The 23,560-nt window shown below is 40.3% G+C and overlaps 1 protein-coding gene across 1 annotated transcript in view; it reads left to right on the top strand.

Moving 5' to 3' along the window:
• The window catches only part of CNGB3 (cyclic nucleotide gated channel subunit beta 3), a 173,871-nt gene that overhangs the window by 71,579 nt on the left and 78,732 nt on the right, over positions 1–23,560 (top strand). The window contains exons 4-7 of the mRNA XM_049854335.1: positions 5,944–6,098; positions 8,639–8,791; positions 9,693–9,901; positions 19,289–19,339. Of these exons, the coding sequence (XP_049710292.1) occupies positions 5,944–6,098; positions 8,639–8,791; positions 9,693–9,901; positions 19,289–19,339 (568 nt within the window). The remainder of the gene's footprint in view (positions 1–5,943; positions 6,099–8,638; positions 8,792–9,692; positions 9,902–19,288; positions 19,340–23,560) is intronic.

Genomic DNA, 23,560 nt, shown 5'->3' on the forward strand with positions numbered 1-23,560 from the left:
TGTCCTGGGTGTCTCCTCTGTGTCTTCACATGGCCTCCTTGTAAGGATACCAGTGATTGGATTTAGGGCTCACCCTAATCCAGTATGACGCTGTTTCCAAATAAGATCACGTTCTGAGGTTCTGGGTAGGCATGAATTTTGGGAGGACATTATTCAGTTCAGTACAGTGACCAAACTTAACATTTCATCATGTTATATTAACCTACCCATTCTGACCTTAATTTCTCCTTTCTTCAAGTCATCCTTCCTCCTTGCCACAAACTATTTTCTTTCTTTCTTCAATTATTTTTTGAAACATATATCTAATGATATCCCTATTTTCCTTAAAATCCTGCAATGGTTCCCATTGGACTCAATCAACCTTTCAAGCCAAATTATAGGTTATTCGGCATTCTGTGATAAGGTGTTTGACTCTTTATTTTGGAAGCCAGTGCATCTCACATTCTCCACAAGGCTGTCATCAGCATACCTTTTCTCTACCCATTTCCTTTGTCTTAAATATTTTTCATTTATACTATCAGCCAAAGTCTCATTTATCCTTCAAGTTTCAACTCAAATATCACCTCCTCTGTAACCACCACCCACCCATTCTACTATCCCATCAAATTTAGCCATCGCTTTGCTTTGTCCTAAAGCAGCAATATCAAACTAGGGGACGTGGATCCCTGGGTATACAACAAAAGTTTCTAAGAGTCCTAATAAACAGTTGTAATAGAATCGATGTCCAGATCCACGTCTTATACATGTACTCTTTCTTAAAGTTGACCTTCCTGAGTACACACTTGCAAATCACAAGTTTTTCTTTACTACTTTCCCTTTCAAAATGGCCTATCTCCCATTTTAAAAAAGCGAGGCCTGCTTCTCACCCATCCCATTCTTACTATGGCTCATTGCCCTGGAGTGTAAAAACCTCTGGGATTTCTAGCAAAGGGACAATGTTCATTGTATGATTTTTTTTTTTTTTTTGTCTATAACTCTGATTGAATTTAAAGAAATGAGGAATACTGCTACAACATAGTTATATTCTTCTTCACCTGCTTTTTTAACAAATGTTTTTTCTCTGTAGTTTTATTTAAAAAAAAAAAATAGGAATAGCAAAATACTTGCTGTTCCCTGAAAAACTATTTTTCCATAGGTTAAAAAAAAACTTTAAAAATCTCATCCATCTTAAGAAAAGATAACTATCCAATTAGAGCTTCTTTCTATGTTCCTTTGTTTACCAAAATCTGTAAAATATTTATGCTATTTACTGAATCTTTTGTCAAGGAATTATGAGGAATTATTCTTTAAAAACATACAATTAGTAGTAAGAACTATCAAATAAGAAATATCAAATATAGCTCAAATGAATCATATTTATACAAAGGACATTTATTGGTTCCCTATTCTATCCCCAATCAGTTTTTTCTTTGTTTATTTCATGAAATATATGTTTATTCAATCTAATTTGCCTTGTTCTGTTCATTCACAAAAAATACATCCATAGCTTCTGGATATGTAGGCTGGGGAGAAGGGCAAGGCTTACTCTTGAAAAGAAGGTGGGGGAAAAAAAGATGAAATAGACTAACATATTAATATTTAGCAAATATAAAAATAAATTTCATAGTGTTAAATATATAAATATATGTATGTATATATGTATTTGAAATGTTTGTATGCTTTCTAATATGATTTCCAGCATTTTAACCATGAGGTGGGTTTTCACAGCAAAAACTGGTGTGATTAAGTGGCAATTTTATGGTCAATTATGGCTTATAGACAATTTAGGAAAAGAAAAAATATGCCCTTAGGACTTAAATTACCCATTATTGACAACTCATATATCCTGACTTGTTGTTAATGATCCAATAACCCTCAACATTACTTCTTATAGATTTTAAAGAGCATTGAGGCCATCAAATAAGGCCAAACAAAAGGTTAGCACTAGTGGGCCTATTTATTCAATAAGCATTTATTAGAAATGTACCTGTTCCTAGGCTTTGTGGACTATAAAGATAAGACAGAGGTCTTCATTTTCAAAACTTCACACTCTGTGATGGTGTCATCCACATACATCACTTCAAATATCCCATATATGCTGACGACCACCAAGATCCTAGCACCAGAACTGTATTTCTGAATTTCTCCTGTGTATCACAAACAAGGTCCTCTTACACAAAAAAAAAGTCTTATAAAACACCATGAATTGAACACACACAAAAAAGAACTCTTTTTTTTCATGTACCCACCACATAGTAATATCTGCTTCTTGAATTCCTATTTATATTAATGGCATCTTCATAAATCTAGTTTCTTCTGATATAAACTTAAGAAGTATGCTTTTGATTCTCTATTTGAATTTATCCTAAAGTTACAGAAAGGGCACCAAATACTGTGAGTTCTGGCTGTAAAATTTTTTTTTAATCCCTCTTTATTTCCTTCATCAGCTTAAACCTAACCTATTAGAATACCTTCTTTCCTTGTCTCCAGGCTTCACAGTACTTCCTCTTTAACCCATCCTCCCACCATCACTGCCTCTCCAGAACATAACTCTATCCACTCATATCCTCCATTTGCTTAATTCTCTGCATGGGCTCCCTCTAGCCTACAGGTCAGTGTTCAAACGCCTCAGCATGTCATATAGGACCCATCACGACCTAGCCCCGATCACCTTTCCAGACCCACTTCCACTACCTGACACCCTCCGTGCACACACTCTATTTCATTCATACCAAAATCCTTGCTATTCCCTGAATACATCATGTTCTTTCACACCTTTAATATGTTGCTCTCGAGACCTGAAAGGCCCTTCTTCCACTTCTGTTAAGGGCCTGCTAACACTTTCAGACTTAAAGTACTTCCTCTATGAAGCCTCTTTTTGGTACTCCGGGCCAAGCTCAGTCTGGGAATAGCACTTTGTATATATCTTTATTGATTTTTGTTGGTTATTTATTTAAATCCTTGCCTCCCTCAATAAACTATGAACATTCATGGGGATAGTCTCTAACTCATCTTTTTACTCTTAGTGCCTAAATTAGAAACTTAATAATTGTCTGATGGATGAATAAAGTAGACATACTAATATTTCAAGAAGTAATCAGTGAAATGATAAATATGAAAACATTTCCTAATCATAAAAACATTTTCCTGATTTTGTGGACCTAGCATCTACCTATTTCCGCACTCTTTAAGGTATTACATTTTCATCCACTGAAGCTGAGTCTTCACCATTCTCCGGTATGCTGCTAAAGGTCTTACTGTGGCACACCTGAAGAATCTTGGTGCCGAGGCAGGACCTTTGGTCTTTGAAAGAGATATAAAGTATACAATGATTATAAGAAGGGAAGAGAGAAAGACAACAATGATCTGGGAATCTGAAAACCATTACAGATGTGATACATTCATGTGGGGTGAATGAAAGGGGCTCATACTAGGGTTCCCTTTAAATGGGATTCACTGTTTGCCCAGTTCCAATGTAAACTTCATGGACTCCAGTTTGGAAGTCAGATGGAAGGGTCAACCATGAACATGAGGAGATGGGCGGGGTAGAGGCTACATGGCCTGTGAATACCTAGGGTCCACCCTCAAATGGGAAGGCAGAGGGTGAGAGCTACGATGAAAACCTGTGAAAAAACTCAGAGCTTTAGGAAATATACTAGGGTTAACCCTATACTCTGAACAAGTATGTTTGTGTAAGTTTTCTAAAAAGGCAAGTCTGTTAAAGCACACAAGTCGTATTCATTTTCTATTGCTGTGGAACAAATTACCACAAATTTAGCAGTTTACGACAACGCTCATTTATTAACTCACAATTCTGTAGATTGGGCTAAACTGGGTTCTCTGTTTGAGGTCTCAAAAGGCCAAAGTCGAGGTGTAGGCCAGGCTGGGCACTTATCTGGAGGCTCTGGGGAAGAAAACACTTCCAAGCTCATTCATATTACTGGCAGGATTCGGTTCCTTGTGACTGTAGGACTGAGGTCTTTGTTTCCTTGCTAGTTGTCAGCTAACGGTTACTCTCAGCTCCTACAGGCTTCATGCAGTTCTTATCATATGGTCCCCTTCTTCTTCGAAGCTGGCAATGGAGAATATCTCTCGAGTCAAACCCCCTTGGGCTTCAAATCTCTGACATCCTCCTCTGTCGCCTGCTGGAGCCAATCTCTCCTTTTAAAAGGCTCGTGTGATTAGATCAGACCTACCTGGAAAATCTCCTTATCCAAAAGTTAGCTGTGCCACAGGATAAAACTAACTATAGGAGTAAAGGGCGGTGGTGTTCAGTGGTAGAATTTCTGCCATTCATTTATACGGGAGATCCAGATTCCATTCCTGGCCAATGCAGCTCAACCACAGCCACCACCTGTCTTTCAGCGGAGGTCTGAGTGTTGTTATGGTGCTGAACAGGTTTCAGCAGAGCTTCCAAGCTAAGGCAGACTAGGAAGAAAGACCCGGCAATCTACTTCCAAAAATCAGCCTATGGATCATAACAGTCCAATCCCCAACTGATCATGGGGATGGTACAGGATTGGACAGATTCCATTCTGTTGTGCATGAACCCATCATGAGTCAGGGCAACTCAACAGTGGCTAACAACAGCAATATGAGAATAAAATCCATCATATTCACGTTGTTGTTGTCGTTACGTGCCGTCGAGTTGGTTCCGACTCACAGCGACCCTATGCACAACAGAACAAAACACTGCCTGGTCCTGCGCCATCCTTACAATTGTTGTTACACTTGAGCTAATGGTTGCAGCCACTGTGTAAATCCACCTCGTTGAGAGTCTTCCTCTTTGCCGCTGACCCTGTACTCTGCCAAGCATGATGTCCTTCTCCAGGGACTGATTCCTCCTGACAACATGTCCAAAGTATGTAAGACGCAGTCTCGCCATCCTTGCTTCTAAGAAGCATTCTAGTTGTACTTCTTCTAAGATTTGTTTGTTCTTTTGGCAGTCCATGGTATATTCAATATTCTTCACCAACACCACAATTCAAAGGTGTCAATTCTTCTTCGGTTTTCCCTATTCATTGTCCAGCTTTCACATGCATATGATGCGATTGAAAATGCCATGGCTTGGGTCAGGCACACCTTAGTCTTCAAGGTGACATCTTTGCTCTTCAACACTTTGAAGAGGTCCATTGCAGCAGATTTGCCCAATGCAATGTGTCTTTTGATTTCTTGACTGCTGCTTCCATGGCTGTTGATTGTAGATCCAAGTAAAATGAAATTCTTGACAACTTCAATCTTTTCTCCATTTATCATGATGTTGCTCATTGGTCTGTTGTGAGGATTTTTGTTTTCTTTATGTTCAGGTGCAGTCCATACTGAAGGCTGTGGTCTTTGATCTTCATTAGTAAGTGCTTCAGGTCCTCTTCACTTTCAGCAAGCAAGGTTGTGTCATCTGCATAAAGCAGGTTGTTAATGAGTTTTCCTCCAATCCTGATACCCCGTTCTTCTTCATATAGTCCAGCTTCTCTGATTTTTGCTCAGCATACAGATTGAATAGGTATGGTGAAAGAATACAACCCTGATGCACACCTTTCCTGATTTTAAACCAATCAGTATCCCCTTGTTCTGTCCAAACAACTGCCTCTTGATCTATGTATTCATAGTCCCCAGGATTACACAGGACGCGTACACCAAGTGGCAGGAAATCTTGGGGACCATCAGAATTCTGCCTACCATACCAACTATAGTTTTTTTTCTTCTAGTGATACAATTTAATGGCAGAGTCACAGACACCAAGATCCAATATGGTCAAAAATGGCCATTTGCTCATTTTTCAAAGTGAAATCTATATTCTACCAGCCTTATTTTCATCAAACTTAATATCTGAATTGTTCTATTCAATCACATTAAAGAGCAGTTAATAACCTTGGGTATAAAAGGAAAGTGAAAAAACTTAATCTCTCTCCTTTACATATCTCTTCATGAGCCCTTGTCTGTTGCCATTTTTGTTGTCTCATTTAGTCCAAAGAGCAAACCACTCAGAGCTCCAGTTATAAATGAGTATGCCGATGCGCAGCTACACAACCTAGTGGAAAGGATGCGTCAAAGAACAGCGCTCTACAAGAAAAAGTTGGCAGAGGGAGATATATCCTCACCTGAAGGCAGCCCCCAAGCTGGTAAGCATTGTACCTCAAAGTACTGGGAAAAAGGGAGTTATGAGAGAATTTGTACTTTAAAATTGTCTTAGTTTGGGTTTTCCCAAAAGCAGACTCCAAAACAATGATTTAGGTACAGTTTATTTTGAAGTCCCTGAGTCCAAAATGTTGACAGTTCAAATTCACCAGCCACATCTTTGAAACTCTATGGGGCAGTTCTACTCTGTCCTATAGGGTCACTATGAGTTGTAATCGACTCAACAGCAATGGGTTTGATTTGGTTTTGGTTGGGTGACATGAAAAGTTTGTGCTCAGCAGCTAACTGAAAGATTGGTGGTTTGCACCCACCCACTGTTGAGGTTACCGCTAAGAAAACCCTATGGAGCATGGCTCTACTTTGTAACACATGGGGTTGCCATGAGTTAGAATCAACTCCACGGCAACTTTAGTTTATTTTGAGAGTGATCCAGGAAGGGCAGTGAATGTGGGAAAGACAGAGGAACGAGTTAAGCTAATAAAAGGTGTGTTGTGAGAGGGTTAATGCTGTGGGCAACCAGAGCTTGATCTGACTGAAAAAACTGTGTGGATTATACATAAGAATTATCCCCCAAAAAATGGAGGAAGCAGTGGTATCAATAGCGTAGGTCATTAACTCCTCAGCACTTCAGGCAAGGCTGCTCCAGCAGTTGGAGAAAACCCTCTGACAGAGAGGTGCAGGGAGCCCTCTGCAGCACCTCGGGGTGGACCGGGGTATATGCACGGAGCACCAACAATATCTGCTATAACAAGTTTTATTGTAAAATATTAAGAATTCCCAGGGTCGGATTACCCAATAAGCAAGGTATGCACAGGTCCAGTTGTGCCTTCCTATCAACCTACAGTGCACAATTTCATCTGTCCTCCACCATAACAATGATGTGGTGAAACCCATGTGAAATTGCTTACCACAGATTAACAAGTAAACACAATAAGCCCATGGGTACCTTGCTCAATGCAAACCAGCGCATACCATGGTTACTGGTTAATCTGCCCCTGAGAATACTCATAACATATAGCTGGTTGTTGTTAGTTGCTCTCAAGTTGTCTCCAACACATGGTGACCTTATGTATAGCAACTAAACATTGCCAGTCCTGTGCCATCCTCATGATTGTTGATATGTTTGAGTCCATTGTTGCGGCTATTGTGTCAATACATCTCATTGCAGGCTTTCCTTGTTTTTGCTGAACCTCTACATAAAGAGCTTATATAAAAACACAAGGATGCTACCTGAGTATACAAATGAGCCATGGAGGATCTCAAGACTGGTCACGTAAGAGGAGGAACAATTGTTAACCTCCCTAATAGTAATAGCAACCGTATAAGACAGAGTAGAACTGCCCCATGGGGTTTCCAAGGAGCCACTGGTGGATTTGAACTGCCGACGTTTTGGTTAGCAGCCTGAGCTCTCAACCCTTGTGCCGCCAGGGCTCCCCCTAATAATTGCAGAAGTGTATTTATGAAATAATAAGTACAAAAGTAGAGCACAAAAGTAATATATGCTATGATTATGTTTATGTAAAATATTTATAAATGTACAGAAAAAGAATAGAAGAAAGTTTGGTTGTTTAATAATAAAATAGATAAATAAAAATCAAATTGTTGTTTACATGGAATGGAGTTGAAAGTTTCCTTATAATGCTATGTGTAGGGAGTGGGATTTGCAAAATAAACTATGTATTGTATAAAAATTCCTTTGCAAAAGGAAGTAGCTAAAATAAATCATAGAGAGTCATTAAAATTTGATAAAGATATACTGGGAAGAAAATTCTAAGCTTTATTTACCCATAACGTAAAGATTATGTGTGAGGCTAAAGCAAGAAACTAAAACCTATGGAACACTGTACCTTCTAATGTTTCTGTTCAGTGTAAGCCCAAAGCACTGACTTCAATTATGTTCCGAAATACATGAGAATCAAGCTTGTATTTAAAATGCCCCGTTTGTAACTCCTTTGTGATACTTCAATAATGTGAGCTTGAAACCTGCTGTGTATTTCCAGTGTCTTCGGAATGTTTTCATAAATGTAACAATTTTAAGTGTCATGAAGATTTTGTCTCATCCGCCTGTACTGAGAGGAAAATTTTCTCGAAGGCTCTGACTTGAAGAAACCCAAGGTTTCTGCTCCTTAAGCTAACTTGATCCTTATATGATGGTAGCCTATGGAAGAGATGTGAACTAAATAAAACGGGATGAAACTAGATCAGCAGGACAGAGACACATCATCTGATCGCACATTGTAAACAAGTCTGTTCCAATTTTCGACTTGGTTCTATTGTTGAATAGATGCTTTGGAAGCTATTTCGGGGCTTTGAAATATATTTTAGAGAAGAACACAAGAATTCTTTGCTCCTAAGAGTGAAGTTTGTGGCCTTGACCCTCTCCGTAGTCAATGACAGCTTCCAACTCAGCATCAGGCACATAACCTTGATAAAACACTGAGTAGAACTTTTTAAATCAAAGACAATGCATAATCAATGATATCTCACCTCTTAAAAAGTTTTTCGTCTCTTCTTTCCTATGAAGCAAAGCCCACAGCTATACCATCAACACAAGCAAGCGACGCTCAGCCAAACGAAGAACATTACTACGGCGCGTTGCTTTGTAAATTCCGGAAGTTGCCTCTGACAGATTACCTAAAGCGAATCAGACTTTCAAGAAGCGTAGATTCATACACAGGTACCATCAAAGGGGGGACTATCCCAGTGGAAGGACCGGCTGACACCAAGAACCAGCATCCCAGGTGGCTGCCATTTGCCCAGACCACATTCTAAATCTACCTGGAAAGCAGAATTTACATAATATGCAAAGGATCATTTGCCCCTCTCGAATGGGCACAAGAGATAAAATGCTACCGTCTGTTTTTAAAAGGCAGTCCCAGGGCCTGTCCTACCATTAATTACCTTTTAAAAAAAGGCATCAAAGCACTCAGCAATAACGCTGACACCAAAAAAATTTATATATTAAAATATATGCATATATTCCATAACATATAATGTCTATCTTCTCCCGGGGATTCACACTGTTGATTCTAATTCAACAAATCCCTCCTGCAGCCTCCCTTGGGCACAGGAAGGCAGAGTGAAGGGGCAGGCATTACGTAATTACCTGATTTTCTGCCCTTCCAGCCTCAGTGCCATTTCCATGGAGCTCTTCCCTTCAGGCAAAATGGGACCCTTCTCCCACTGGCTCTGGAAGATCCTGCAGCTTAACTGCTGATAAACAACAGACCAGTTGCTGCAATTATGCCTGAACGGCTAGCCTCTGACTTTTCCTGTGTTTACCCTTTGCTGACTTAAATAGTGCAGTGGCCTTTGGGAACAGACACAGTGAGGCCCCTTCTAGGAGACAGAAAGGATGCTGTCCAGCGTTAGACAAGTTGAGAAGATCACTTACCATCCCTTTTAGAGCCCAGGGCCACTGCTCCAAAGGCAAAAGTGTGCTGAGCATTTAACAGAACATCTTGTAGCATTTTGCTTATTTCCACAAGGTAGTGCCCCAACTTTGTCAAAGTAAGCAAGAGAATTCTTGTAATGTTTGTTACTTGCCGCTTAGATGACTACAGTTGCTGTTTTTCTAGATCGATTCTATCTCCTGTGGCTCCTGCTTGTCACCATTGCCTATAACTGGAACTGCTGGCTTATCCCACTGCGCCTAGTCTTTCCATATCAGACACCGGACAACGTGCACTACTGGTTTATTACAGACATCGTATGTGATATCATCTACTTTTGTGACATGCTATTAGTCCAGCCCAGGCTCCAGTTTATAAGAGGAGGAGAAATAATAGTAAGTAGGGCTGGGGAGAAGTAGAAATTGACAAATGAATAATATTAGGTCGGACTACAAAAAAAATACTCCCAAAATTGTTTTGCTTCATGTTTCACTGGCTGCCTCTGTATCTACAGGTCTTAAACCACAGGAAATTAGTAATAATAATACCAACAACACACTGAGTGCTCACTATATGCTGGGAATACTGCATCTCGCTGTGCCTTAGTTTCCTCATCTTTAAAATGGGAATAACAATAGTACCTTCCTCATAATGTTAAATGAGTTGACTCATGTAAAGTTCCTATAACTGTCTGCAGCATAGTAAAAAAAAAAAAAAAAAAAAAAAAAACATTGTCAAGTCAACTCCATCTCACAGCGACCCTATAGGACAGAGTAGAATGGCCCCATAGGATTTCCAAGGCTATAATCTTTACGGATGCAGACTGCCACATCTTTGTCTCACTGAGCAGCTAGTAAGCTCAAACCACCAACTTTTTGGTTGGCAGCCGAGCACTTAACCACTGTGCCACCAGGGTTACTTGGAGATTTAAAAAAAAAAAGCATTGCCGTCAAGTCAATTCCTACTCATAGCAACCCTACAGGACAGAGTAGAACTGCCCCATAGAGTTTCCAAGGAGCACCTGGTGGATTCAAGCTGCTGACCTTTTGGTTAGCAGCTGTAACACTTAACAACTACTCCACCAGGGTTTCCACCTGGAGCATAGTAAGTGTGTATTAAGCTATCATTCTTAAGGAGCCATGGTGGTGCAGTGGTTAAGTGCTCAGCTTTTAACTGAAAGGTCAGTGGTTTGAACCCCGCAGCTACTCCATGGAAGAAAGGTGTGGCAGTCGGCTTCTGTAAAGATTACTGCCTTGGAAACCCTATGAGGCAGTTCTACTCTGTCCTACAGGGTAGCTAGGAGTCAGAATTGACTCCAGGGTAGGGGGGAATCATTCTTATACTAGTTAATTTAATCCTTCCAACCACACTATGAGGAATTGAGGAATATGGAGTCCTTAGTGGTACAAACGGTTAAGTGCTAGACTGCTAACCAAAAGACTGGCAGCTCAAACACACCCAGAGGTGCCTCAGAAGACAGTCCTAGTGATTTGCTTCTGAAAGATCACAGCCATGAAAACCTTACGGAGCAGTGCTGCTCTGTATACATGGGGTCGCCATGACTAGATAGCAACTAACAACAACAACAACATGAGGAATTTATTCTTACTAGCCCCCATTTACAGACGAGGAAATTGAGATTTGGAGGGGGAAGGAAAACTGATTTTCCCAAGGCACAGAGCTAGAAAAGTAGCAGAATCAAGATTCAAACCCAGGTCTGTCTGACTCCAAAACCTATGCTCATAACAACTACACTATGCTGGTTCAGTTGGTGAGTGTTTCCGAATTTGACGATACTTGAGGATACAAAGATAATGCCAAGTCTGAAATGTTAAAACCATACACATAGTTTAAATAAATAATATCTGTTTTATCAAAGCAAAAAAAGGACTTAATGGGTATTCTTGTAGTAATCAAACCTCAGTCTATGAGGCAGTTATTTCCCTACACACTACAGTATGTCATTCCCCTCAATATTTTGTAAATAAGGCAGGTATTATTTCACTCATTAGAGTCTACTCAGTCTTCTCAAGTGGCAGCCTGGTGTTGTGAGAAAGCACTAGGCTGTAAGTTTTGTGGGGCACAGGCTGTACCTTATTTGTCCTTCTATATTCAGCACCAAGCACTGTGCCTACACATAGCACAGAAATCAAGTCCAGGATGTTAGACTTGAAAACTTTGGGAAAACCTGGCTTAAAAAGAAGAGAAAAGCTGTCATAAATCTTTTGGTCAGTATAGACGCTGCACTGTCCAATATAGTGGCAACTAGCCACATGTGCCCAAATTTAAATTTTAATTAAATAAATTAAATAACTTAAAAAAAAAAAAAACCCTCAAGTGCCTCAGTCATACTGTCTGTTTTAGTCATCCAGTGCTGCTATGACAGAAATAACACAAGTGGATGGCTTTAACAAAGAGAAATTTATTCTCTCACAGTCTAATAGGTTATAAGTCCAAATTCAGGGCATCAGCTCCAGGGGAAGGCTTTCTGTCTCTGTTGGCTCTGGAGGAAGGTCTTTCTCTGGTTGAGGAGCTTCTCGGCACAGGGATCCTGTGTCCAAAGGACACGCTCTGCCCCTGGTGCTGCTTTCTTGGTGGTATCAGGTCCCCAACTCTCTGCTTGCTTCCCTTTCCTTTTTATCTCTTGAGAGATAAAAGGTGGTTCAGGCAACACCCAGGGAAACTCCCTTTACCTTGGATCAGGGAGGTGATCTGAGTAAAGGTGGTGTTACAATCCCACCCTCATCCTCTTAACATAAAATTACAATCATAAAATGGAGGACAACCACAAAATAGGAGGAATCAAGGCCTAACCAAGTTGACACATATTTGGAGGGGACAAAATTCAATCCATGACACTATCCATATTTCCAGTGCTCAACAACCACACGTGACTAGTGGCTACTATGCTGGACAACATGGAAGATTTCCATTATTGCAAAAAGTACTATCAGATAGTGCTGTAAGAGAATGAGAGAACAGTAAACCATCACAACCCATCAAGACAGCCATCCTATAGAGAGAAAGCCGCATGACCTGCAACCGTGTACAAATCACAAACACATAGAACACCACCATGGCTTTGTTTGGTTTTTTAACTATACAGTTTCTACTGGTCTCTCTTGTTTTCATTCTCCACTTTCCAGATTCGTCACATTTCTCATGATCAAATGCAATAGCCTACCTCAGAAACCACTAGCATTCTTGCCCTTAAAAAAAAAACTGTTTTCTGTGTCAAGGGAATTTCATAGCTAATCCAATCAATCAAGGACAGAAACAAAAGAATATATTTCACAATACCCAAATGTAGTCTGTACCCCTCTGCCCTTTCCCCAGCCAACTAGAAGGATGCTTCCTTTCCAACAGATGTCCACTGTGACATTGTCCTGACAAGACCCAGCAGGGGCTGCACAGAACATGAACTCTACTGTTACAGTAGCAAAGCCAAGTGGCCAAGTGTATGGTACCTTAAGTTTATGTATATTTTTGGATAAGAAAGGTAGGTTCCTTAATCTCCTGAATATTTTCTTTAGAATATTTTTAGATTATCAAAAATCTGGAAATCAGCAGTTTCAGTTGTTTTTTCTTTTAAAAATATATTTGCTGGGAAAACCAAACCCATTGCCATGAAGTCAATTTTGACTCATAGTGACCCTACAGGACAGAGTAGAACTGCCCCATAGGGTTTCCAAGGAGTGCCTGGTGGATTTGAACTGCCAACCTTTTGGTTAGCAGCCGTAGCTCTTAAGCACTATACCACTAGGGTTTCCATTTGCTGGGAAGAGCCCTCTGTATTTGAAATCCCTCCTAGAAAGAAATTTTATAAGAGACAAAGCTATGGTAAAAATCCATTCAAAAAATTCCTGTGTGGACTTGAGAGCATTCATTAACTCACCAGTGCTATCCCCTGAGCTCGCTGGCAGCTTGATGAATGATGATGATGGTGTACAAATAAGAAGTAAACAACAACAAAAAAAAAAGAGCACTAATTTCAATCTCTATTAGATGCACAAGGGGGGAGAAAATCAATGTTTGACAAATGGAAAATGACAAAATCGGTAAGGGGAGACTTTTATTTTCAATTTTCTAAGAGGCCTTTGCACACAATGGAGTGTTACAATGAAGAAAAATAACCAGTAAAAACACACTCAGTGGCTCTATTTAAAATTCATTATCACGGGCTACAAATACAGAGCAGGAACTAATTGCTTTGTTTGTTCAAATGAAGCTTAACGGTTTCTTTAATTTAAAGTAGGTTGTTTCAGCCTTTAAACTTGATTACATTTGGTAAGAAGATTATACAAGTTGAGTACTCAACTCAAAGGTCTCACTACATTTGGCTATCCATGCTATCTTTGGTGTGTACCACCAAGTTTTCATTCGTTTATTCAGCAAACATTTATTAAATACCTATAGTTACCAGGGCTGGATGATGGAAAGATCAAATCTCAAAGGTACTGAAGGAAGATAGACAAGTAAAAGATACCATATTATTCCAATTGGGGTGCTAAGAGCCATAATAGAGTAAATCAGTAAGGTTTACAAGTTTTCTACAGTATTTATTTACATCACCTTTCCTCTGAAAATGGTGCTACATAAACCAAACCCCAAACCCACTGCCATCGAGTCCATTCCAACTCACAGAGATCCCATAGGGCTTCCGAGGCTTTAAATCTCAACAGAAGCAGACTGCCACATCTTTCTCCCATGGAGCCGCTGCTAATTTTGAAAGGCTGACCTTTTGGTTAGCAGTTGATTGCTTTAACCACTGCACCACCCAGGCTCCATAAACAGAGGGTGTACTTTTGAACCAAGGACCAGTAAATTCCTCTCTAGACAGGAGAAATAGAATTGGAAATGAAAGTGGGGTTTATTTAGACATGAGATGTTCACACCCACAATTCTTTGCTAAACTTACCAGTAATAAGGATCCATGGAAACAAATGCTCAGTGCCATCTCCTGGCACTCAGGCCTCCCATTATAGTTACTGCTTTCAGCACTTCATCCCCTTAGTTGTTTATGAACTGACCTGAAGACAATTAACCATTCCATTCTCTGTGCTCCATACATTTTATTCATACTGCCGATATATGGTTTCACTGAGTAATAGTTAGGCTAATTATGATGTAGTAGAAACAAAGAGCTCAGGATCGAAGTCCATCTCTGAAATTAAGATGGGAATCGAAGTACCCAGCTTATAACCCTATTGTGATGATTAAATGAGACAGTGTGTACTCCTTAGCCCAGAGTCCGGCTCTAGAAAATAATCAGTAAATTGTTAAATGAATGTTCATACGATGATTAACTTCTCTCTTTTGTCTCCTGGTTTATATGTAGCTATATTTCTTACCAGATATTAAGTTTCTTGAGAGTAGATACAGCACTTGATTCATTTTCTCACCTATTCTAGAAATTCAGACAGTAGATAATCAAGGAATGTGTGAAGGAATAAATGACTGTCAATCTTGGTTCAATGAATCCTTTTCTTGGAATAATTATTTAATATGTATTACAGTTGATCTGTTGATAGCATTGACCTTCCTGTCAGAATGTATCTTATACCGTTCCAGACCATTGTATTGTCTTGGAAACACTTCCATCTGTTCTTTGCAAAAATTAAGGAGTTCCTATGGATTGTGTATCAGAAGAGGTGAATAATAAGTGAATATAATACCTGGGTAGAGCTTCTGTTGGAAAAGCATTTAGGTGTAATTAGCATATCCTTCCTAAAGTAAGATTCCCCTGATGAAGTGTTGCCTGCACAATGATGAGGCTTAAAAAAGAGAGCAGGAATAAAATGGGATGACATTTGAAAAATAAGTGCCTAATTGTTACCGGTAAGCTTGTGATCCTCATGGCTAATGACGCCTAATTTATTTAGTGCTCCAAAGAAGTGGGATTTCACTTAATCTAGCAAGTTTTAGTATCATTTACATTTATTCAATAGTAAGATTATAGACAACACTGAAAGTAAAGGGACAAATGTGCTAAAATTATTCTCCCTAGGTGGGGGGAGGGGTAATCTTTTAACTTAACTGCTTAGCACTTGACATGTGTCTGTTGGTCCCCTATAATCTCTGAAGGAGCTGACTGATTTTACTCAAGCTTGATACTTGACTTATAAGGCTATCAACTTAGACCTGTATCTAGTCTACCTGTGGCTCAGCCATTTTGTTTCACAGTAAATCATTAAATGAGCACATCTGATATTTTTTCTAATATATTCCCGTAAAATTTATTATGTGTACATGGGTTAAAGTTACAGGAAAAAAAAAAGTGGGGAAAGGAGGAATTGGGAAGTTTGCAATACTAAAAACTTCTGACCTTGGACAGCCTTGATGACTGCTAGAAGATGCTGCTTCCATGTGTTGAGGTTCTAATACTTTGGTCAACTAATAAATACTATAGAAAATCGCTCCCTACCTGTAACTGAAACATAGGAATCTAGGTACAATATTAGTGTTAATTCTTTCACAAATGCCTCCCTATTCCTTTATCACTTATCATACATTTACTGAGCACCTGCTACATGTTAGACACTGTGTTAGCCACCAGAGAAACAGAGGACAAAGACATGGATCTTACCCTCTTAAGTAGTTCTAACTAAGAAGGACAGACGGACAAAAGACATATGTTGAGATTTTGTGATGTGAGTCATAAGACAAGTGAGCCCAGGGTGCTATGGGGCTCAGAGAAAACAATGTGAGGAGAGGACTCCTGAGCAGAGTCTTGATGAATGAGTCGGAGTTATCTGCACCTCTCCGCTCCCACAGAAAGGAAAACATATGCTCTAAGCACTAGGAACAGCATGGCAAAGACATCAAGGTGAGACTCTGTGATGCGTTTCAGGAACTGCAGTAACAGCATGGCTGTGGGATCCTGCAGGAAGAGAGTGAGAGAGAGAAAACAGATTCTTGTATAACACGAAAGGGAGCTTGAATATTTTTTTCTTAAAGTCATGCAGAGTCATTGTAGGATTTAATGTAAATGGAGTTCATTAAATGACCTTATTTAGAAAGATCACTCTGGCTGCCATTGTAGAATGGATGGAGGGGCATCTCACCCCAGCATCACTGGCGTGAATCAAAAAAACAGGAAATAATAAATGTTGGAGAGGCTGTGGGGAGATTGGAACTCTTATGTGCTGCTGGTGGGAATGCAAAATGGTACAGCCATTTTGGAAAATGATATGGTATTTCCTTAGAAAGCTAGAAATAGAAATACCATATGATTCAGCAATACCACTCCTAGGAATATATTCTAGAGAATAAAAGCCATCACACGAATAGACATATGCACACCCATGTTCATTGCAGCATTGTTCACAATAGCAAAAAGATGGAAACAAACTAGGTGACCATCAACAGATGAATGGATAAACAAACTATGGTACATACAGTGGGGTAAAACCTAACAATAAAGAACAATGATGAATCTGCGAAGCATCTCACAACATGGATGAATCTGGAGGGCATTATGCTGAGTGAAGTAAGTCAATCACAAAAGGACAATTATTATATGAGACCACTACTATAAAAACTCATGAAAATGTTCACACACAAAAAGAAACCATCTTTGATGGTTACAAGGGAAAGGAGGGGTGAGGATGGAAAAACATTAAATAAACAATAGATAAGTGGTAACTTTGGTAAAGGGTAAGACAGCACACAATACTGGGGAAGCCACCACAACTTGTCCAATGCAAGGTCATGGAAGCTCCATAGACACATCCAAACTCCCTGAGGGACCAAGTTACTGGGCTTAGGGCTGTGGGAACCATGGTTTCAGGGAACATCTAGCTCAACTGGCATAACACAGTTTATAAAGGAAATGCTCTATATTCTACTTTGATGAGTAATGTCTGGAGTCTTAAAAGCTTGTGAGCGGCCATCTAAGATACTCACTGGTCTCACCCCTTCCGGAGCAAGGGAGAACGCAGAAAACTAAAGACACAGGGGAAGATTAGTCCAAAGGACTAGTGGGCCACATCTACCACAACCTCCACCAGACTGAGTCCAGTACAACTAGATGGTACCTGGCTACCACCACTGACTACTCTGACAGGGATCATAATAGAGGGTCCCGGACAGAGCTGGAGAAAAATCTAAACCAAAATCCTAACTCACAAAAACAGACCAGACTTACTAGCGTGACAGAGACTGGAGAAACCCCAAAAGTATGGCCCCCTCACACCCTTTTAGCTCAGTAATGAAGTCACTCCTGAGGTTTATACCCTTCAGCCAAAGACTAGACAGACCCATAAAACAAAATGAGACTAAAGGGGCACGCCAGCCCAGGGGCAAGAACTAGAAGGCAGGAGGGGTCAGGAAAGCTGATAATAGGGAACCCAAGGTCAAGAAGGGAGAGTGTTGATGTGTCATGTGGTTGTTAACCAATGTCATAAAACCATATGTGTACTGTTTAATGAGAAGCTAGTTTGTTCTTTAAACCTTCATCTTAAGTACAACAACAACAACAACAAAGTAATTAAAAAAAACAATGGATGGATGGAGGGGAGCAAGACTGAAGGCAGGGAGAACAGTGCTAAAAAGAGAGAATGAACATGAGAAAATTTTAGGAAGAAGAATCAGTAGAGTGTGGTTGCTGGCTGGACGAGGGTAGAGGGTGAATGAGTGGTTATAGGATCACTGGTCAGAGTAGATGAAGATGCTCATAGCCAAAATGGAGCCAACAGAAATAAAAGGAGCGTTGTTAGGTGTCAGGGGGAATGGAGAATGACAATAAGCTCAAGTTTGGTGCAGGTTAAATTTGAGATGAGTGAAACTGCTAAGTGGAGAGCATAAAGGGGAGTTGTTTGTATCAATCAACAGCCTGGAAAGTGATCTTAGGTGGAAGTACAGATTTGGTCTGAACATATATGGTGATCTTTAAAACTATGCACGTTGGTGAGATTTCCTAGGAAGCAAGTGTAACAAGAAAAGAGAATAGAGTTGAATCCTGGGTAATATTGACTTTTAAATGGTTATCCTAAAAGTCCAAGAAAGACATAGAAAAGTAGAAGCTGAAAAAGTAAGGTAAACCAAGAAGAAAGTGGTGTTACCGATTCTTTGGAAAGAGAAAGTTTCAAGGATAAAATTGTCAAAAAAAAAATTTTCAAATACCTCAAATTTTTTTATTCATTTCTTCATTCCTTCACTCATTCATTTACCTATTCATGCACTCAGTAAGTATTTATTGAGCTCTTCATAAGTTTCAGGCACTACGCTAGGCACTAGTTACATACAGTACTAAAAAAAAATCACCCTCGTCCCTGCCCTTGGTAGATTACCATTTAATGGGGTAGGAAGATTTTAAATAAATGAGTCAAGAAATAATATATGTAATTCCCAAATATGGTCATAAAAGAAGTAAACAGAGTGCTAAAGACCATAAAGAATCCCCCAGGTGTGATGATTAGGTGGTCACTGGTGGCCTTAGCACTGGTAGTCTTGACGGAATAAGAGAAACTGGCAGAACCAAATTGCCACCAAATTGCCATGGGTGGAGGAATATATATGAGGAAAGGATGTGAGAGAAAACAATAAGCAATGTAAGTGGCTCTCTTGAGAAGCTTGACCATGGCAAACAACAGGGCAATAACAAAAAGAAGACAGAAACCAAGGGAAGGTTTGGGGTTTTTTTGTTTTTGTTTTTTAAAATGGAGCATGTTTATAGGCTGAGGGGAAGGAACCAGTGGAAAGAAACGGCTGCAAATATAGAGAATAAAAGTGAGAATTATTTAATTGATAAGTAGCTAAAATTAATATAAAATATATTTCAGGTGGATTTAAATGAGCTAAAGAGACACTACAGGAGTTCCACAAAATTTCAGGTAGGTGACTTACAAACAATTTCAAAACTGTTCAAGTAATCCATTACCAGTTTGACTTTAATTTTCATCTACAGGTTTCTATAGGCAAATTTTCTTCCTTTCAGAATCACAGATTCATAACAGAGTTCATATAGATGAAGTTTTATTAGGCAAAGGAAGGCCTAAAGTTTTTGTTTCTCGATAATTACATGAGATACTTCCTTATATGTGCAAATGTATAATTCAACATATGGGTCTGTATTCAGCAGAGCAAAATTATTTAGTATCTATATTTAAATTCTGACTTAAAAGAGGTTTACTCTGTCTTGTTCATAGAGTCTAACCTGTAATTCATGTAGCGTGATGATATGAAAAAACAACAACAACAACCAAAAAAACCGTGCCACTCAGTTGATTCCGACTCATAGCAATCCTATAGGACAGAGCAGAACTGCCCTATAAAATTGCTTCTACTCTGGTTGATGTCTTGTCCATATAAAATAAACGAAAAATAGGAATAAAGCAATTACTCAGATAACATGGTATCTTTCTTTCCTCAAATAACAATATGATATTGTTCTTATAGCCCATAATTATTTATAAAGTACTCTTGCATCTTTTATTTGGCAATTGTAACTCTGTGAAATAAGCAGAGAGTCAGGTTACCCGTTACTCAATCTGTATAAATGAACATCGACCTCCCACTTCAAGGACAAGTTCCATCCTTCAAATTTTGTTAAAAAATATAAATCTAGATTTGGGTCCCAAACTGTCACAGTTGGCTATCTACCATGATTAAAATATGTTTCAGGGTTTTTTTTTTTATCTCCAATTTATTTTCTTTGTAAAAAATTGCCACTTAATAGTGATAAAAGATCAACACTACATCGATGAACTCTACAAAGAGGATGAATGTTCTTGAAAATGTCACAAAGCTTATTCTAAAGTCTTAATCACATTCTTGAGTTTCAACAAGGACTGAATTAACTCCTATATTTAATTTTTGTTCATAAACATAAAATTTTACATTTATTCAACTACCGCCACACCCTCTTTTGAATTCCCTTAGTGCCTTCTCCCTGTCTTAAGGTATTTATATTATAGCTATTTTTGTGCTTCATTATGTCACTATTAAACCGTAAACTTCTTGTGGAGAGAAACGGTGTCTTACTCCTATCCCAGTACCAACATTCTTTGCAAAGTGCTTTATATGTGCTGGTCAGTATTAATTCAATTTTCTACAATTCAGTGAGAAATAAAACATCTTTAGCTATACGGCAATGTACTAATTTCAAACATGACTGAAGACTGTCTGCAGTAAGAAGCCCAGTGGAGAGTTGAGCAATTGGTTGAAGAGCAAGTAAAAAGAACCATGAGCTCTGAGCCAGGAAATGTGGATCCGGCTTAGCACTAGACAAGTCAATAGCTCTGTGCTCCCGATTTGTAAGGTATTATTTCAGTAACTGCTCTGTATACCGCTTGACTTCTTGAAATGATCAGTATCTGTAAGGTAAAATCAATGAAGTTTTATTATATGATTCAATTTCTAAAGCAATACTTTTAAAAAGTAATTTATTTACCATAGTTCATCTGGTTAATATAAACTAAAAGTTCCCTTTCTGTTCAATAGCTTTAAAATTCTGTTACACAATTAATTATCTCAACTCTCCATTTCATATGTGTGGCTTTACACAAAGCCCTTACCTGCTCTTAATTGTATTAAGATATCTTAAGTGTTTTTTTAATATACCCTATTTCTCAAGTATATATGAAAAGGCATTATTTTGTCTTACACAATTTTTATTGTCATCCTTGTAATTAGGAAAATGTAAGTGTGATGTCATTTTACAATTACTATCATAATAGAGGGCTAGAATAATTTACATATGGATAGATAAAAATGTATATAATTTTAGCCATAATAATACTTTCAATACCTTCTCTCATCAGAGCTGTTAATTACAGGCAGGCACCGCACAACGTGGGGCAGCACATTTATCTGTGGTCCCATAAGGTTTGTTTGTTTTTTTTTTTTTTTCTCTAATGGAATCCACTTGAAGGCAACGGGTTAGGTTTTTTGTTAATGGTTTTAAAGGCCCCAAACCCAGACTCCTGCAACACTGGGCCAGGTTGTTTACAAGCAGCTGAGGCAGGGTACAGAGCTCTGGGGCGTCCTTTTGGGCTTTGTCCGGTGGACAGGCGGGGGGGGGGGTAGGGCTAGGAAGGCCCAGAGGTGGGGGAATAATGGGCTGGCCTGGGCGCGCACCACTCCCTCCAAGCTAGCTTCCCCTCCATCTGCTTCTGAAAGAAAGGCTAGAGGGCAGACCACTTCCGAATATTTAGCAGCTGATTTTTCTTTTTTTTTTTTTTTTTTTTGAAACCTGAAGTTCACCCCTAAAGACAAAGAAAATTCTGTCTCCCAGGGGAAGTAAGCGGGCAGCCCACACCTCAATGCTCAGTGGCCACACACATCGGCCAGCTCTGGCCACCCCTCGTTAGAATTGGAGCTCACTGACATTCAGAGGGGGTGGTGGGATAGAGCAGGGCGTGGGCTGGAACAGCCCGGGCACAAGCAGGTGTTTCCTGATGCCCACACCCCTCTGCACCAAGATGGGGACTGAGAGGCCAAACGGGTGTCTCCTCTTGGCCTTAGAATCTCGAGGCCAGGACTCTAGGCTAAGGTCTTGAGTGACATCACACCTCCAACTTCCCTCCTCAGCGTGCTGCCCCTCCCTGCCTATCTGGACACACACACACGTGCACACACACACACTTGCCAAGTGGGGCCAATTCCCAGAGGGCTCCAAGTCACCAAGGCCTGTACACACACACACACACACCACCTCCAAGTGGGGCCCAATTCCCAGAGGGCTTCAACTCACCCAGGCGTGTACACACACACACACACACACACACACACACACCCTCCAAGTGGGGCCTAATTCCCAGAGGGCTCCAAGTCACCAAGGCCTGTACACACAGACACACACAGACACACACACACCACCTCCAAGTGGGGCCCAATTCCCAGAGGGCTTCAACTCACCCAGGCGTGTACACACACACACACACACACACACACACACACACCCTCCAAGTGGGGCCTAATTCCCAGAGGGCTCCAAGTCAACAAGGCCTGTACACACAGACACACACACAGACACACACGCTCCAATTGGGGCCTAATGCCCAGAGGGCTCCAACTCACCAAGGCCTGTACACATACACACACACACACACACACACACACACACACACACCCTCCAAGTGGGGCCCAATTCCCAGAAGGCTTCAACTCACCAAGGCATGTGGGAGCACACACAATGCAAGCAGAGGCCTTCTCCGCCAGCTCCTCTAGCCTGGTCACTGCATGATCCGCTTTGGTTAAAGCCTTACAGGCCCACTGGGGCACTGATGGTTCGTGGGGAAGCAGGCCGAGGCACAGCCCCTGACCTGTCTGTAAGAGGTAACCCTTGAACACCAGGTCACAGTCTGTGTGGACGTAGCTGCCTCACCCAGCTTGGGAAGGTAGCTGATCCTCCCTGAACTCCAACCAGCCCTGGGCGGGGCCCTGCAGGCCCCCTCCTACAGCTCGGGCCTGCAAAGTCCCTCCCCAGGAGATGGCAGCCGTGCCTTAATGTGTGCGCTCCAGAGCTCCTGCCATCCTGGTGGTGGGAGATGCTGGAGTGCCCTCCTTGAATTCTTTCTGGAGGGATCAGGTGGAAATTAGTAAACTAAAGACACGCAGCAGCAACGAGGATGACTGAAAGCGGGCTCCCAAAAGGTTTTAATATAATAGGCTTTACCGGGTTGCTACTAGAGGCCGTACATAAGCAGGACGTTGGCTACCCAGGGACTGCCTGTATGTAATATGATGTTCACACAGCACCCAAATCACATAAGGTCCTATTTCACAAAACCTGTTGTGGACTTTCAGTGATGCATGACTGTAATTGTGAAAAGAACTGATTTCATTACTTTCCTCTCTTTTAACTTGCATGGTCTCTGGTAGATACCTTCACAGAAGTTTAGTGGTAGCAAGGAAACCCTGGTGGCGTTGTGGTTAAGAGCTTCTAACCAAAAGGTTCGCAGTTCAAATCCATCAGGCCCTCCTTGGAAACCCTCTGGGGCAGTTCTACCCTGTCAGCTAGGGTTGCTATGAGTCACAATGGACTCCACCGCAAGGGGTTACTGGTAGCAAAGTGGTCCAAAAGTAGATAGCAGTAGAGAGAATTAAGGAGT

The sequence above is a fragment of the Elephas maximus genome, chromosome 15 (assembly GCF_024166365.1).
Source record: "Elephas maximus indicus isolate mEleMax1 chromosome 15, mEleMax1 primary haplotype, whole genome shotgun sequence".
Lineage (NCBI taxonomy): Eukaryota > Metazoa > Chordata > Mammalia > Proboscidea > Elephantidae > Elephas > Elephas maximus.